This window comes from Cavia porcellus, unplaced genomic scaffold (genome assembly GCF_034190915.1).
Source record: "Cavia porcellus strain 051 isolate PalLab524CR breed Dunkin Hartley unplaced genomic scaffold, mCavPor4.1 scaffold_12, whole genome shotgun sequence".
NCBI lineage: Eukaryota > Metazoa > Chordata > Mammalia > Rodentia > Caviidae > Cavia > Cavia porcellus.
The window spans coordinates 66377917-66391034 of record NW_026947495.1 but is presented as its reverse complement, the minus strand read 5'-3'; the positions used below and the strand labels follow the sequence as shown (position 1 = coordinate 66391034).

Genomic DNA, 13118 nt, shown 5'->3' with positions numbered 1-13118 from the left:
CAGCCTAACCTATTCCACAAGTTTACTTTGATAGACAATAATGTAAGTAGTAGAACTTTGTAAATTGTAACATTCTGTATAAATGTGAGGTATATGGAACATTAATATTAGGAACACTAAAGTAATACGAGACTGAATAAGTAAACAACTGACATAGGTCAGACTTTTCCAGTTAAATTTATATGAAATCATAAATGAAATGCTGGAAGCAGGGGAAGATTTTGGTGTACAGTAAGTTAGGTCTCTATCACAAGAAACTGAGTAATCCCAAAGGGCAAATACAAGGATTGCTGAATTATTTTGCTGCTTTATGAGTTACATATGAGCACATTCAGTCCAAGAGATCCTTTCAGATAGAAGAGTTTCAAACCTAAAATAATCTCCAATCTAATTTACTATTACCAATTAGGAAGAATGGTAATATTCTTCTGTTTTCTTCTCTCATACTACTGAGGTCAGCTTAATAAAAGGTCAAGACCTTTTGCATCAGACTTCATGTCATCCTGCAGCTTTAATATACTTGCTGAAAAGGAACATAGAGTGTAGGGCCCTAGGATAAGTAAAGGTCTCAGCATTCATTTATTCTAAATAACTCTCAGATTTGGAATCTCTCTATAGTACTCTTGTTGTGTCTAATCTTAACATGCCTGGATGGCTCCAACTTAGGAAAAAATTATAGAAACTGGCTGCTGATCTCCAGATTATTGAGGCTTTAAAAATATAGACATTATTAAAAATATGACCTCCCACCATTTCTGAGTCTTGAAAGCCTTGGTTTGCTCAGATGCAGAATATTGTAATGCAAACGTAGAAACACAAGGTTGCTATTCTTTGGTCACTCTTTCCCTCTTGTCATCTGGGCCAATGGCATATAGTTCTGAGTTAGCTAGAACAATTAACAAATATATTTTCTGTTTGAATTCCCTTTTTTCTTAATGAGACTTAATCAGCATATCTATAAACATTTTTCTAAGAGTACCAGCTCTACTAGAATGAAATGTGGGATGGATTTTGCTGTTGCCCACACAACTGCAGTTTCTTTGCCAAAGGAGTCACTCCCTGTGCCTGTCCTGAGTAGTAAATGAACCTCAGGTTCTGTGAGGCTGATGAGCATTCAGTATCTATGCCAAGGTATCAAGACATCTGTGCCAAGCTGTGTTTAGGTGATTTGGCTAATCTTCATACTATACTTATGGTTGATGTCACTATTGAAAACTTTTTATTTGGACTGGCAGTAATTAACAAATGGAATGAATACAACCCTTGTCTCTTATGTTTGGATACACTGCATTGCCATTCAAAGAGCAGCAAAAAGTTAACTAATCAAAGTGAAAATGAACCGTATTTCTTTCCTCTTCTCCACCCCAAATCATAAAGTTAAAATTTTAACCTGGTATAAAAGTTAATATTTATGGCTTAATTCAAACATGAGTAGCCAAATGAAACTAACACTGGCTAATGGCTTCTTTCATGTTACCATCATGTCATGTAATCGTATTGAAGGACAGCTGATTTTGTTATATATTGAAGACCTCTCTGGAGCCTTTCTTATCCCTGAAGGGTACCAGACAGAAAATTGCCTGGTTTCAGAAGAACAAAGTTGTTTCTTCATAAGTCATCGTGATTTTGGAGTGACGTAATATGGAAACTGGTGGTGTGGAATTCTGTTTCCATGAAGTAAGATCTGTGTGAGGGTAAAAGTTAAACAAGTGGATTGAGGTCAAATTTCTATCTTAATTCCTTTGTGGTGATTTATCTGTGCTGGTCTGATATATAAGGCGTTAATAATACCTCTGTGCTTTTCTAGATGATAAAGGGAAATTAAAAGCCAGCGGTTCCAGTCAGCCATCAGGCTCCGAAGGTGGCTCTCTGCTCCTCAAGCCTGGCCCAGCAGCCCTGCCCCCTGGAGCTGCCCCTTCGCCCTCCAAGAGCACAAACGGAGCTTCCGGGGCTGTTACTGAATCAGAAGAAGAAAAAGCCAAAAAATTACTTTACTGTTCACTATGCAAAGTGGCTGTGAACTCCCTGTCACAGCTAGAGGCACACAACACAGGTGAGCCGCTCTTTAGAATCTAAGTAACTTTTACAGCAGAAGCCTACTTTTCCCATCAGAGCACCACCTCTGTCACTCAGAAACTGTTTGTTCAGTGTCTTCTCTACCCTTCTGATTCAAAGGAGTGTTTTAGGGAAAACATGGTCGTAATGAGTCTGGACACAAAACTTGTTCATTTATTTCCTCGAAAGCTTCTAATACCTTTCAAAACTCATTTGGATAAAATATGAGAGTGTTCACAAAATTTTCTAGATAATATTATCACATACTTATAAGGAAAAATGAAAATAACTTAAAAGTCCATCAGTAGGGAAATACTGAGTAAATTATAGTAACCTAATGTAGAAGAGTATGTTACTCAGCTATTAAACTGTAACGATAATATAGGCATCATTTGATATCTGAACATTTCAGATCTTTATTTAGCTAAGTCCCAATTTTGAAATGTTTTCAGTATGCAAAAACAAAAGGGCTGGATAACAGTGGTTACTCTTGGATGGTGAAAATCTAAGAAACCCTTATTTCTTATGCTTCTTTGTATTTTCCGTATTTTATTATACACTTAAGTTTCTCCATTTTTTACAATGAAAGTGTATTATATTTGTAATCAGCATTAAAATGCTCATAAGAAAGCACTGGAAACTTCAGCCTAAAGATAAATCTCTCAAGGATAAAACACCAAAGAGCTTCCGATAGCTTTCCCCAGCCACGTAATAGATTTCTCTTTCTGTCTTAGGATCTAAACACAAGACCATGGTTGAGGCTCGCAATGGAGCTGGTCCAATTAAGTCCTATCCTAGACCAGGATCAAGATTAAAGATGCAGAACGGCAGTAAGGGATCAGGACTACAGAACAAGACATTTCATTGTGAAATCTGTGATGTTCACGTTAACTCCGAAATTCAACTCAAACAGGTAACATATCCTGGATTGGGGTACACTGCTGTATGGGGTCCTACTGTGTGTATCTCCTCAGCCATGGAATGCTTTTCTCTGTGCTCACCATTCAATTTTCAAGCGCTTTGTGGAGAGGAAAGTCAGTAGCCATTATTTAAGCATCTGCTGCTGTGTACATGTTGGGTTCTAGGCTAGTGTTAGAGACAGCAAGTGGCCACTGCAGTCGCATGGCTGGGTCCCTGTCTGTCAGGGACCCAGATCTGCTTAGGGAAACAGACTTGGCAGTAGCATGGGTGACACCAAGCAAAAAATAGTAAGAACAGAAGGACAGAGGCATTTGGCTCAAGTGGGGAGCAGGTTTTAAGATTTTAACCAAAGCATGTTTGAAAGGGGGACCTGAGACCAGAGGACGGAGAAAGAATACATCAGCTACCTCTGTCCAGCAAATACACTCATGATTCAGCTAACTCATCAAACTTTTTTCAGCACATTTCTAGCCGAAGGCATAAAGACCGAGTTGCAGGGAAACCACTGAAGCCGAAATACAGCCCATACAACAAACTCCAGCGGAGCCCCAGCATTCTAGCTGTAAGTTCATCTCGCCTGCTTTGTGGGGCAGACTTGCTGAGTTGGTCATGGCTTTAAGGTGGGCTGAGGGATTAATGGCCCTGAAAAGTTGGGAAGTGATTGACTGATTGTTTGACTGATTACAGTGCAAGGGATTAAACTCCAGGGTCTTTACGTGGAGCTACATTTCCAATCCTTTTTATTATTATTTATTTTAAGACAGGGTCTCGCTAAGTTACTGTGTTGCCCAGGGCCTTCTCAAGGTTGAACTTAAGATTCTTTTGCTTCTGCCTCTCAGAGTGCTGGGATTATAGGAATATGCCAACCCACACACCTTATTTTTCTTATTTTTAACTTTTTCCCAGGATAGGACTTGAGTCCATGGTCTCCACATGCCTAACAAGGGCTCTAGCACCTGAGTTACATCAACACCCTTATCAGTGAATTTAAATAGCCTTCACTGATGGAAATTTTAGAATGAATTTCTGAGTTTGTGCTGTAGGACACCTCAAACAAAGCTTCCTTAGAAAAGAAAAACTGAACCTTCATAAGAGTTAATACCTTATTCTTCTACCAAGACCTTGTCACAAAGCTATCTTCTGAGAAGAGCGGTTGTTTTCATAAAACAAAAATCCACCCATTGACTTTAATATCGTCCTGTTTTCTGGTTTGTGTGTGAGCCTCAGTGTGCAAGAAAGTGGTGCATTGCTCTTTCCACTCTGTAGCAGGCATGTTGGCAAATAGCCTGTTTTACCTGATTTCAGTATGTACTGTTTTCAGTTTCTCAGCAAAAATACCCAAAGACTTCAGCAAGAAATGTCATATAAATAGCCAGATGGATGGATTTCATTCTTCCCGGGACTCGGCCCCGGCCCAGCAAGGTGCTGGGTCTGAGAGGAGGCTGGATTGGGCAGCCGGAGGAAAGGTGATGCTGAGATCACTTCCCAAAGCCTCACCTGGTGCTGCCGGCAGGTTGTATCTGCAGCAAGCAGAGGCAGCTTGCGCAGCTCCTCCTGACCGCAAAGAGAGAAATTAAAAGATTGATTTCTTACTTCACAGGAAGATTCAGCCCAGGGAGGCCGTTAAGTAGAGAAACTTTCTAGCCTACTTATAGCCATTTTCAGCAACAGAAACTTGATTTAGCTGCAATTTCTTGGGGAATTCTCAAGGATAAATAGAAATTGCCTTTGTTTTCTTGACTCTTTGGGGTGCCTAATGCCCTAAACCCCAGCTACCTAACGCCAGTGCAATTCTTCTAAAAAGAAGTGAAATGAAAAGTTGTGCTTCTCAAAGAAACAAAAACCCCTCTTTAGGCCACATGCCAGTTTAAGATAAGCTTCAGTTTTGAATTGAGCTCCACTGCCTAAGCAGAAACCTCCAGATATGTTTTATTCCTGCTGAGTACATTTGTGTCTACTTAGGGAGACTTCCTAGGCCCTGGGATGCAGGATCCAAGATCAAAAAAGAGCTGAAATGGAAAGAAATCAAAGTAAAGCTATGCCAAGAGCCACTGAAGCCAGCTTCATGAATATAATCATTTCTTGACTTCTGAAAGTAAAAATATATATATATATAAATTTAAGACTTGTTCATCTTGATGTTTCACTTATGAAAATAAAGCCATAGTACTGTTATTCAAAGACAACATCCTCACTGAAATGCTGGTTTTTCTCCCTCTGTTAGGCAAAACTCGCATTCCAGAAAGATATGATGAAGCCTTTGGCCCCAGCCTTCCTGTCTTCGCCCCTGGCAGCAGCGGCAGCTGTGTCCTCCGCCCTGTCACTGCCACCCCGGCCATCCGCGTCGCTCTTCCAGGCACCAGCCATAGCTCCAGCTCTCCTGAGGCCCAGCCATGGGCCCATCCGTGCCACCCCCGCCTCCATCCTCTTCGCCCCGTACTAGCGTGTGCAAGCCCCACCACAGCCCAGGCCAGTAGGCAAAATTGAGAAGAAAAACCAAAAGGATTTCAGCAATTGGAGCATTTTGTGTTGCAGTAAGTAGCCCCCACCCACGCACAAAATGCAGCTTTCCTTCCCAAACCCCAACTCCAAAGAGAAAACCAATCGCTAGATTCAAGAGTGCTTTAAGGACCGCTCCTGTTACCGTAGAAATGTGACCAGCACGGGCTTTATCACCTGTCCCTCCCCACCCTACCCCATGCAATTGGTGAATCTGAGATATTTGGCTTCTTGAAAATGCTTTGGTCAGAAAAATTTTAAAAAAAGGAAAGGAAAAGAAAATCAATCTCTATTTTCCCACGGGTGTGATCTGGCTTAGAAAATATGGAATATTTTCCTGACAGACTTGAAAACTAGGATCTTCCTCAGATGTGTGTAAATAACTCTGGAATCCAACCGGGCATATTCTAGTGTGGAACAATATAGAACACAAGTGCTTACTTGTGGAAACCATCTTACCAATGGATCATGCTGTTTTCTTTTTGGTGTACTATTGTTGACAGGGATTGTGTACTGTTTTAGACCCAAGTACTGTTGTATCCTGTGTAGTACTAGATTGTATCTCTTGTCTAAACTCAACATTTTTTAGTTGCTATGTAAATGTTAGGAAGCAAAGTAACTTTGAAATTTCTCTTTATGAGAACAAAGATAATGTATTTTCTTTATTTCATATTTTATTTGGAGATATTTAAACGAGATAGAAAGCCATATAACATAGCTATAATTACTACCTTCTCGCTATTTTTGTTTAACTTATTTTGTAGCCTCCTCACTGGTTTGAGTTGCTAAGCAAATGTATACAAATCCCAAAAAGAGCTTCCTCAAATGCACATTTCTGCACCCCTGTGCACTCAGCAAGAAGACAATGAATCCATGTGTTTCTACATAATTATCTCCATTTTTATCCTGTTTTCATTTGTAATGATGCTACATAATTTTGTGGCTCCCTAATGCAATAATGTACAGAAGATATAAAGTTTATAATTGAACAATTTGTCTTTCTGTTCACTGACTATGTTGCAGGTCATGCTCCCCTGCCCCCTTTGTAAAGCTGATGTCAACAAGACTGGAAATGTTTGTGTTGTCAGGGGCAGGAGCGATCATAAAACCACAGAACGGAGTGATCTCTTTCAGAGTATCTATATCTGCAATCTGTAAATGGTAAAATGTCTGTGTATTTTTTTAAATGTACCTTTTCAATAAAAGTATGAAAAATAAGAATCGGTTTATATTTTCAGTGGTATTTTCTCCTGAGACTCCTCCAATCTGAAATCACCTGATGAAAGGTTGTTAGTTATGTACAAAGATTGCCTCTTACATATTTAGCATTTTTAGATCATATTTGCTGCATATTTATTTGTCATGTTTATTCATTACTGCTCACCACATTTGCATGAGGTGAAACTTTACTGTTGCTTTCTCTCTGAATCTCTGAGAAGCTGCAAGTTTGCCCAAAATCATGGGAGCAGCCTGTTCAAAACTGTGAGTGTTGATTTTTTTAAACTCACTGAAGGTCCTCCAGATGCCTAATTCATCTTTTATTGGTGTCCATGACATTTATGGTTTCTTATTACAGGATTTAATCACATCCCTCCCCTTTCATCTTGGCCAATCAGCACGCCCTTCTCTTTCTTTGCCCTCATTCTGTTACTTATTAAGTATAAAGATTGATCACTGCTTGTTCCTGGTGCTCTGATGAACAAAACACTCTCAATTTAGTGACTTAAAATAACCACCTTTTTATTACGTCAGAATTGCATGGGCCATGAATTCCAGCAGGGTTGGGCTGGGTGTTCCTGTTCCCTGAGGCATCAACAGTGTTCCCTCGGGAGTAGCAGGCTGCCACCTGGGCTGGGCTGGGCTGGGGGTAGAGGTGATCACTGTCCTCACATGCCCATCCAGGTGGACAGCGCTGGAAGCTTGGGCTCACCTGGACCAGTTTCTCAAACAGAACCAGGCCTCCCGCATGGCTCTGCTGGTGTCTTAGGTGAGGACAGGGTGCGTTTTAAAGACCTGGGTGGAAGTGACAGTGCCTTCTGTGAAGTAGCCTGGAAGCTCCCAGCAGGTCACTTAGGACACGTGGCACTGTTCAAAAGTCACTAAGACCCATCCAGATTTAGGGGAAGACACTTAGACTTCAAAATGTAAGGCCAGGAATTTCACTCAGCGGCACAAGTGCTTGCCTGGCAAGGGTGAGGTCATGAGTTTAATCCCCGGCACCAAAAACAAACAAACAAACAAAAGAAAAGAAAACAAAATGTGAAGAGAAGCAAAAAACCCTCATTTGTCTACCACACTGGTGTAGAATTTTGTAGGGACTGGTAACATGAACAGATGTCCTCTCTGCCCACCTTAAACCCAAACACTATTTTTAAAATTGAAAATTGAGCTGGAAATGGTGACCCACTTCTGTAATCCCAGCACTCAGGAGGCTGAGGCAGGAGGATTCACCATGAGTTCAAGGCCAGCCTGGGCTACATAGTGAGTTCAAGGACAGCCTAAACTATATAGTAATACTTTATCTCAATCAATCAATCAATCAGCCAATTGAAAATTGGGATATGGCAGAATTTAAATACTCTTTTCCAAACCAAAACCCAAGACTAGTCAATGGCAGGGTAGCTGTGATGCATGGTAATAGGCCACCTTCATCAGTGAGTTTATCCAGATGTTTGAAAATTATTAAACTTTGTTTTTTAGGGTTGGAAGATTGGAAATTTAGCTCAGTAGCACAAGTGCCTGCCTGGCAAGCGTGAGTCATCAGTTCAATTCTGGTACCCCAAAATAAAAGGATATTAACATATCCTAGGGTTCTTAACAGATTACTTTTGTCTAATAGGATTCTGGTTTCACATTCCGAATTTGGGTTTGTTTTAACTCTGATGCATTTGAACTGTAACCAATATCACTTACTATGGGCTTGGACCTTGAGGCGTGATTTATCAGTGTTTCAGTTTAATCCCTCAGAGAGCTTTATATTTTTATGGACTTCAATAGCAATTTATTTGATTTATCTTTCCTTGTCTTATATCTTTCTGAAGCTTACTACAATCTTCAAATATTTTTAAATGTCAATACTTAATAGACCTAGAAATTTACTGATTTGATTTATAGAATCAACATTTTCTTTAAGTTACCTCGGGGAGGAAGTTTAAAAAGATAGCAATTAATTAGGAAGCATTCCTCCAGAAGGAGCCATGGGTGGCTACAAGCAGTGATTTATGTACTATTAAAAAGATATCGCTTATCATCCACCCTGAGTCTGGGTGCTGGAAGTGATCCACTCTGAAAGATCCACCTGCACATTTGAACTAATACCCTCTCCCCATGCCATAAGACTACTACGATGTTCCACTTAACGTGCATTTAAAAACATGCTTCTTCCTCTGGAATAGTCCGATGCTGGGGACCACAAATTCACAAGGGTTAATTTTTTTTATTTTCTTAAGGGATAAATGGAGGTTTGGGAATGTCAGTATCACCCATTAGAGATTTCCCATTAATTCTTTAGGGATGTGCCATCCTCTCCCATCCATGAAGACTCAAACTAAAACCACTAAATTTAAAAAAAAAAAAAAAAAAAAAAAAAAAAAAAAAAAACACTCCAGGGCAAGATTCTTCTTAGCATAAAGAGTCACCCCAAGACTATACTTTCCCTTGGATCACAGGCCTCTGTGTCTTCCGCTGGTTCTGAATCTTTCTGTAGCCCGGCCTACCACTGTATACACCCAGTAAACAGTGGCTGTCTTAGAGTGTGGCTGTCTTGGTCCATCTGGAGACACTGACTTCCCAGCCACTCATCATGTTTTACTAAATTTGTCTCTGTTTCTTATTTTAGCTTCTCACTGTACCCTTGATACAGGCAATCAGGGCTCTTGGCCAGCCCCCCCCAGTTGTCTAGCTACGGTATTGGCAGAATCTGAAACCTGGTCTCAGGTGGGATTGTCAGGTAAAACATAAACTATTCAGTTAGATTTGAATTTCAAAGAAAACACTAATACTTGCTCAGGGTAATATTTACCTTAGTAATTTTAGCATGAGATTTTATTTGGTATAACTATATCTCATCAATAAGTGTGCGGCATTTGGGCTACACTAATACTAAAAGGTTATTTGTTGTTTATCTGTACTTCAAAGGTTAGGTGGATATCTTGTGTTTTTATTTCTTATCTGGAGACTTTTCTCAGGAGGATTTCTCTTCATCTCAGGTACCACAACGCTTCAGGAAAGAAGCTACCTCTTGGGTATTAGAAACTAAATACCGAGATTTTAAAAGCACATTGTGAAATACACTCAGACCGAGGAAGCTGCCGTAAGTCAATGATATTTTGACAATGACTGAGACCAGGACAGGAGGAAATGTAGCTACAGATACCTTCATCTAAAGTTATCCTGATGCTTCCTTATCAAAATTAAAGTAATGGGAAAGTACAGTTGTGTGTATACCAAAACATCGCCTCTGATTTCTTCTCCATCCTAAGGAAATTCTTACTTTCCAGATATAAGGTCATGTAGAGTTTTTTGCTCAGAAAGTGCTTTAAAGCAAACTCCACTTAATACTACACTTAATACTTTGAGGAAATGCACCAAGCTGTTGGGGCGGGATGAGAAGTGGGGGGGGGGTTTGCATACACAGGAGAAAGAGCCAACCTTGACCTCAGCTCCTAAGGACTGACTGCAGAGCTGGAGCACGGGGATATTTTGGGAAATGGGCACCTACCATCTGAGTTACTACTGGAAAGAAGGATCATGGAGGGGAAGACACAGCCAGAGCTCGGTGACAGGTAGGACTGAAGTTAGCATTAAGACGCCCAATCTTGGTAAGCACAGGCATCTTCAGGTGACAGGCCGAAGGCTTGCATTCTGCCTCTGTGGGTTGTGGCCTCTCTTAGTCTTCCTCCCATCAGCCCCTGTTTTGTTAAAATGATGGCCTTGCACATCAGAGTGACACAGGCTCTCGAGGAACACAGCAGTGTCTGGTACCTTGGGGGTGTAAGGAGAAGCCACGTAGAAGAGCAGATTCCAGGGGAGATGCTCCCGGCCGCCTCCTTCCGGCCTCTAAGTAATTAACTCCGCGGGGGAATTCATCAGGGATGTGACGGTGCAGGTCCTCAGCGGCTGTGGCGTGTGACTAGGGAATTGCCCTGACTTCTTTGACTAAAATTTTCAAAGCCAGAGTGACAATGTAACATAGTCTTTTACTTTAAGCTAAGTGCTCAAAAGGCGTCAAACCTCTGGTTGGCAGATAGAATTTCTTCTGTGGGTGTAATGGAAATATCTTTGTGTCACTTTCTGCAATTTAAGAAATCACTTATCTACAGATGATTGCACAGGCTTGCCATGAAGCACCCGATTTTCATGTTCGCTATAATGAAAGAGCAAAATTAAGTGAAAAAAGAAGGGAGGGTAACATACATTGTCCTCAAAAGAGCAGAATTCAAATCCTGACCATGGCCAACAGACATTTCTAGGTCCATGATTTTATGTCATTTTCCTAAAGTCTGTTTTTCACATGTATAGATACAACGATATCCAAATGAAAGAATTTTTCTAATAAGCAAATAACACTAAACCGAAGAAAACATTGTGGTGAATTATAGAATGCTATACAAATTCTGATAATAAATGAATAAATAAAACCAATATTTTTCTCATTTTAAATTTCTAAATTTTAATTAAGTTTCTCTCAGATTAGTCAATTTTGTCCTTAGTGGTGAACAAGACTACCAGGAAATCCCCTCTATAATAGAGAATAGCAAATTCACTAATTGTAATTTTATGTTCTATTCTCAAAGGTCTAATTCAAATACAGGTAATACTAAGATAATTGGCTGATACATCACAAGGAGTTTTGAACTGTCTTATGTTCCATGCAAGAAAAACAGAATCTCCAATTGTAATGAACCCGAAATGCTTTTACACTGTAAACAGAAATCATCTGCGGTGGAAGGATGGCAGCCCGGGCCAGCCAGGGCAATGAAGCCATACCCTACGTCACAGTGAAATAGAAGAGGCCAGGATGGCAGCTGAGTGGCACAGTCCTTGCTCTGAGGTCAGCTCCAGCACGGGGCAGGAGGAGGGGAACAATTTGTGTTATCAAACATTTTGAGCATGCAGAAAATGAACTAAGGTTATATAGTTCATATGACATAAAAATTTATATCGTTATTGAGGAAATTCATAAAAATGGGGTAAGGGAACACTTTCAACAAAGAAAAGCAACCAAACAGAAAATGTGGACCATAGCGGCGCATGGCGGCACACACCTGTAATCCCAGGACTCTGGAGGCTGAGGCAGGAGGATCACTGCAAGTTCAATTGCCGCCAGGACTACAGAGTAAGTTCAAGGACAGCCTGACCTACAAAGTGAGACCTTTCTCAAGAAATTGAAAGAAAAAATAAAAAAGAGAAGATGGGCCAAAAGGGGCAAATATATTTATACAAGAATATATACTCGTATATATACACACACACAATTTTACTATGAAGTTTGTCTTCAATGAATTTATATGAACAAATGAACATTTTTTTTATTTGAATAAAATCAACATTATTTGCTCTAGCACATTAAAAGATGTACATTTTAGAAATATTCTATCAATGGGGCAGGGAAATAGACACATTCATGCACCTTGGTAGTCATGAAAATTTCCATTCATATCATATCCACTCATATCCATCCTTAATTTTTCATAATCTTTGCCCCAGAAATCCATGTCAAAGGTTGTAGCCTGAGATACTATTTACATTATATAAATGTGAAAAAAATGATTTATGTGTATGTTTTAAAACAGTTCATCTGTGGAGGTTGTATTCATCCATGGGGGTAGGCAAATAAATTATGGATCCAATTTGCAGTAGAAAACAGCATGATCATTAAAAATAATGATACAGCTCTCGGAGCAGTGCCATGGACAGTTGTCCCTGACTTATTTCCAAGTATGGAAAGTAAAAGTTTCAACCAGGATGTTAAGTTTTGTCTCATTTGTGTTAAATTTTAAAACTATATTTCCATGTTTGTATACATATATATATGTATAGGCAATATATATGCACATCTATGTGGAGAGATGTCTAATAATAGTGGTTATTCAGACTTAAGGAAAAAATTACACTTGAGTTGCCAATTTTCCTAAAACTGTATGTTTTATCTATAATTTTTGCATAGTCTAAATTTCTTTTATTTATTTATTTATTTATTATTTATTTATTTATTTTGAGGTAAGGTCTCAGTATGCAGTTTAGGCTGCCCTTAAACTAACTTATGTAGCCCAGGCTGGCTTTGAACTCATGACAATCCTCCTGCCTCAGCCTCCACAGTGCTGGGATTACAAGCAAGCACCACCGCATCTGGCTTCTGAGTTTCTTACAATACACCAGTCACTGTTTCGGAATCCAATAAATCTAATCAGTTATCTCATTATAATCGAGAGAGATGATCTATACACTATAATGGATGATCACTTCAAAGGACTTCAAGGAATTATAATTGGGAAGTAAGTGTATAATAAATATCAAATAAAAAGTTAATGATAAATTTGAAAGCAAGAAAAGAGTTTTAGTATTATTTCAGCTTTTTTCTGCCCAGAGAAAAGCTGTTTTACTGATGTGCTGAGAAACCACAATAAGATTATTTTGAAAAT

At 39.6% G+C, this 13118-nt stretch overlaps 1 protein-coding gene across 8 annotated transcripts in view; it reads left to right on the top strand.

Moving 5' to 3' along the window:
* Znf385b (zinc finger protein 385B) overlaps positions 1 to 6696 on the top strand; it is a 284441-nt gene extending 277745 nt beyond the window's left edge. For all 8 annotated transcript variants that reach the window (XM_003478507.5, XM_013142520.3, XM_023561095.2 and 5 more), the window contains 4 exons: positions 1808 to 2053; positions 2790 to 2968; positions 3437 to 3538; positions 5201 to 6696. In XM_003478507.5, coding sequence (XP_003478555.1) covers positions 1808 to 2053; positions 2790 to 2968; positions 3437 to 3538; positions 5201 to 5419 — 746 coding nt within the window. In that variant the 3' untranslated portion in view covers positions 5420 to 6696. The remainder of the gene's footprint in view (positions 1 to 1807; positions 2054 to 2789; positions 2969 to 3436; positions 3539 to 5200) is intronic.
* The last annotated feature ends 6422 nt before the right edge of the window (positions 6697 to 13118 follow it).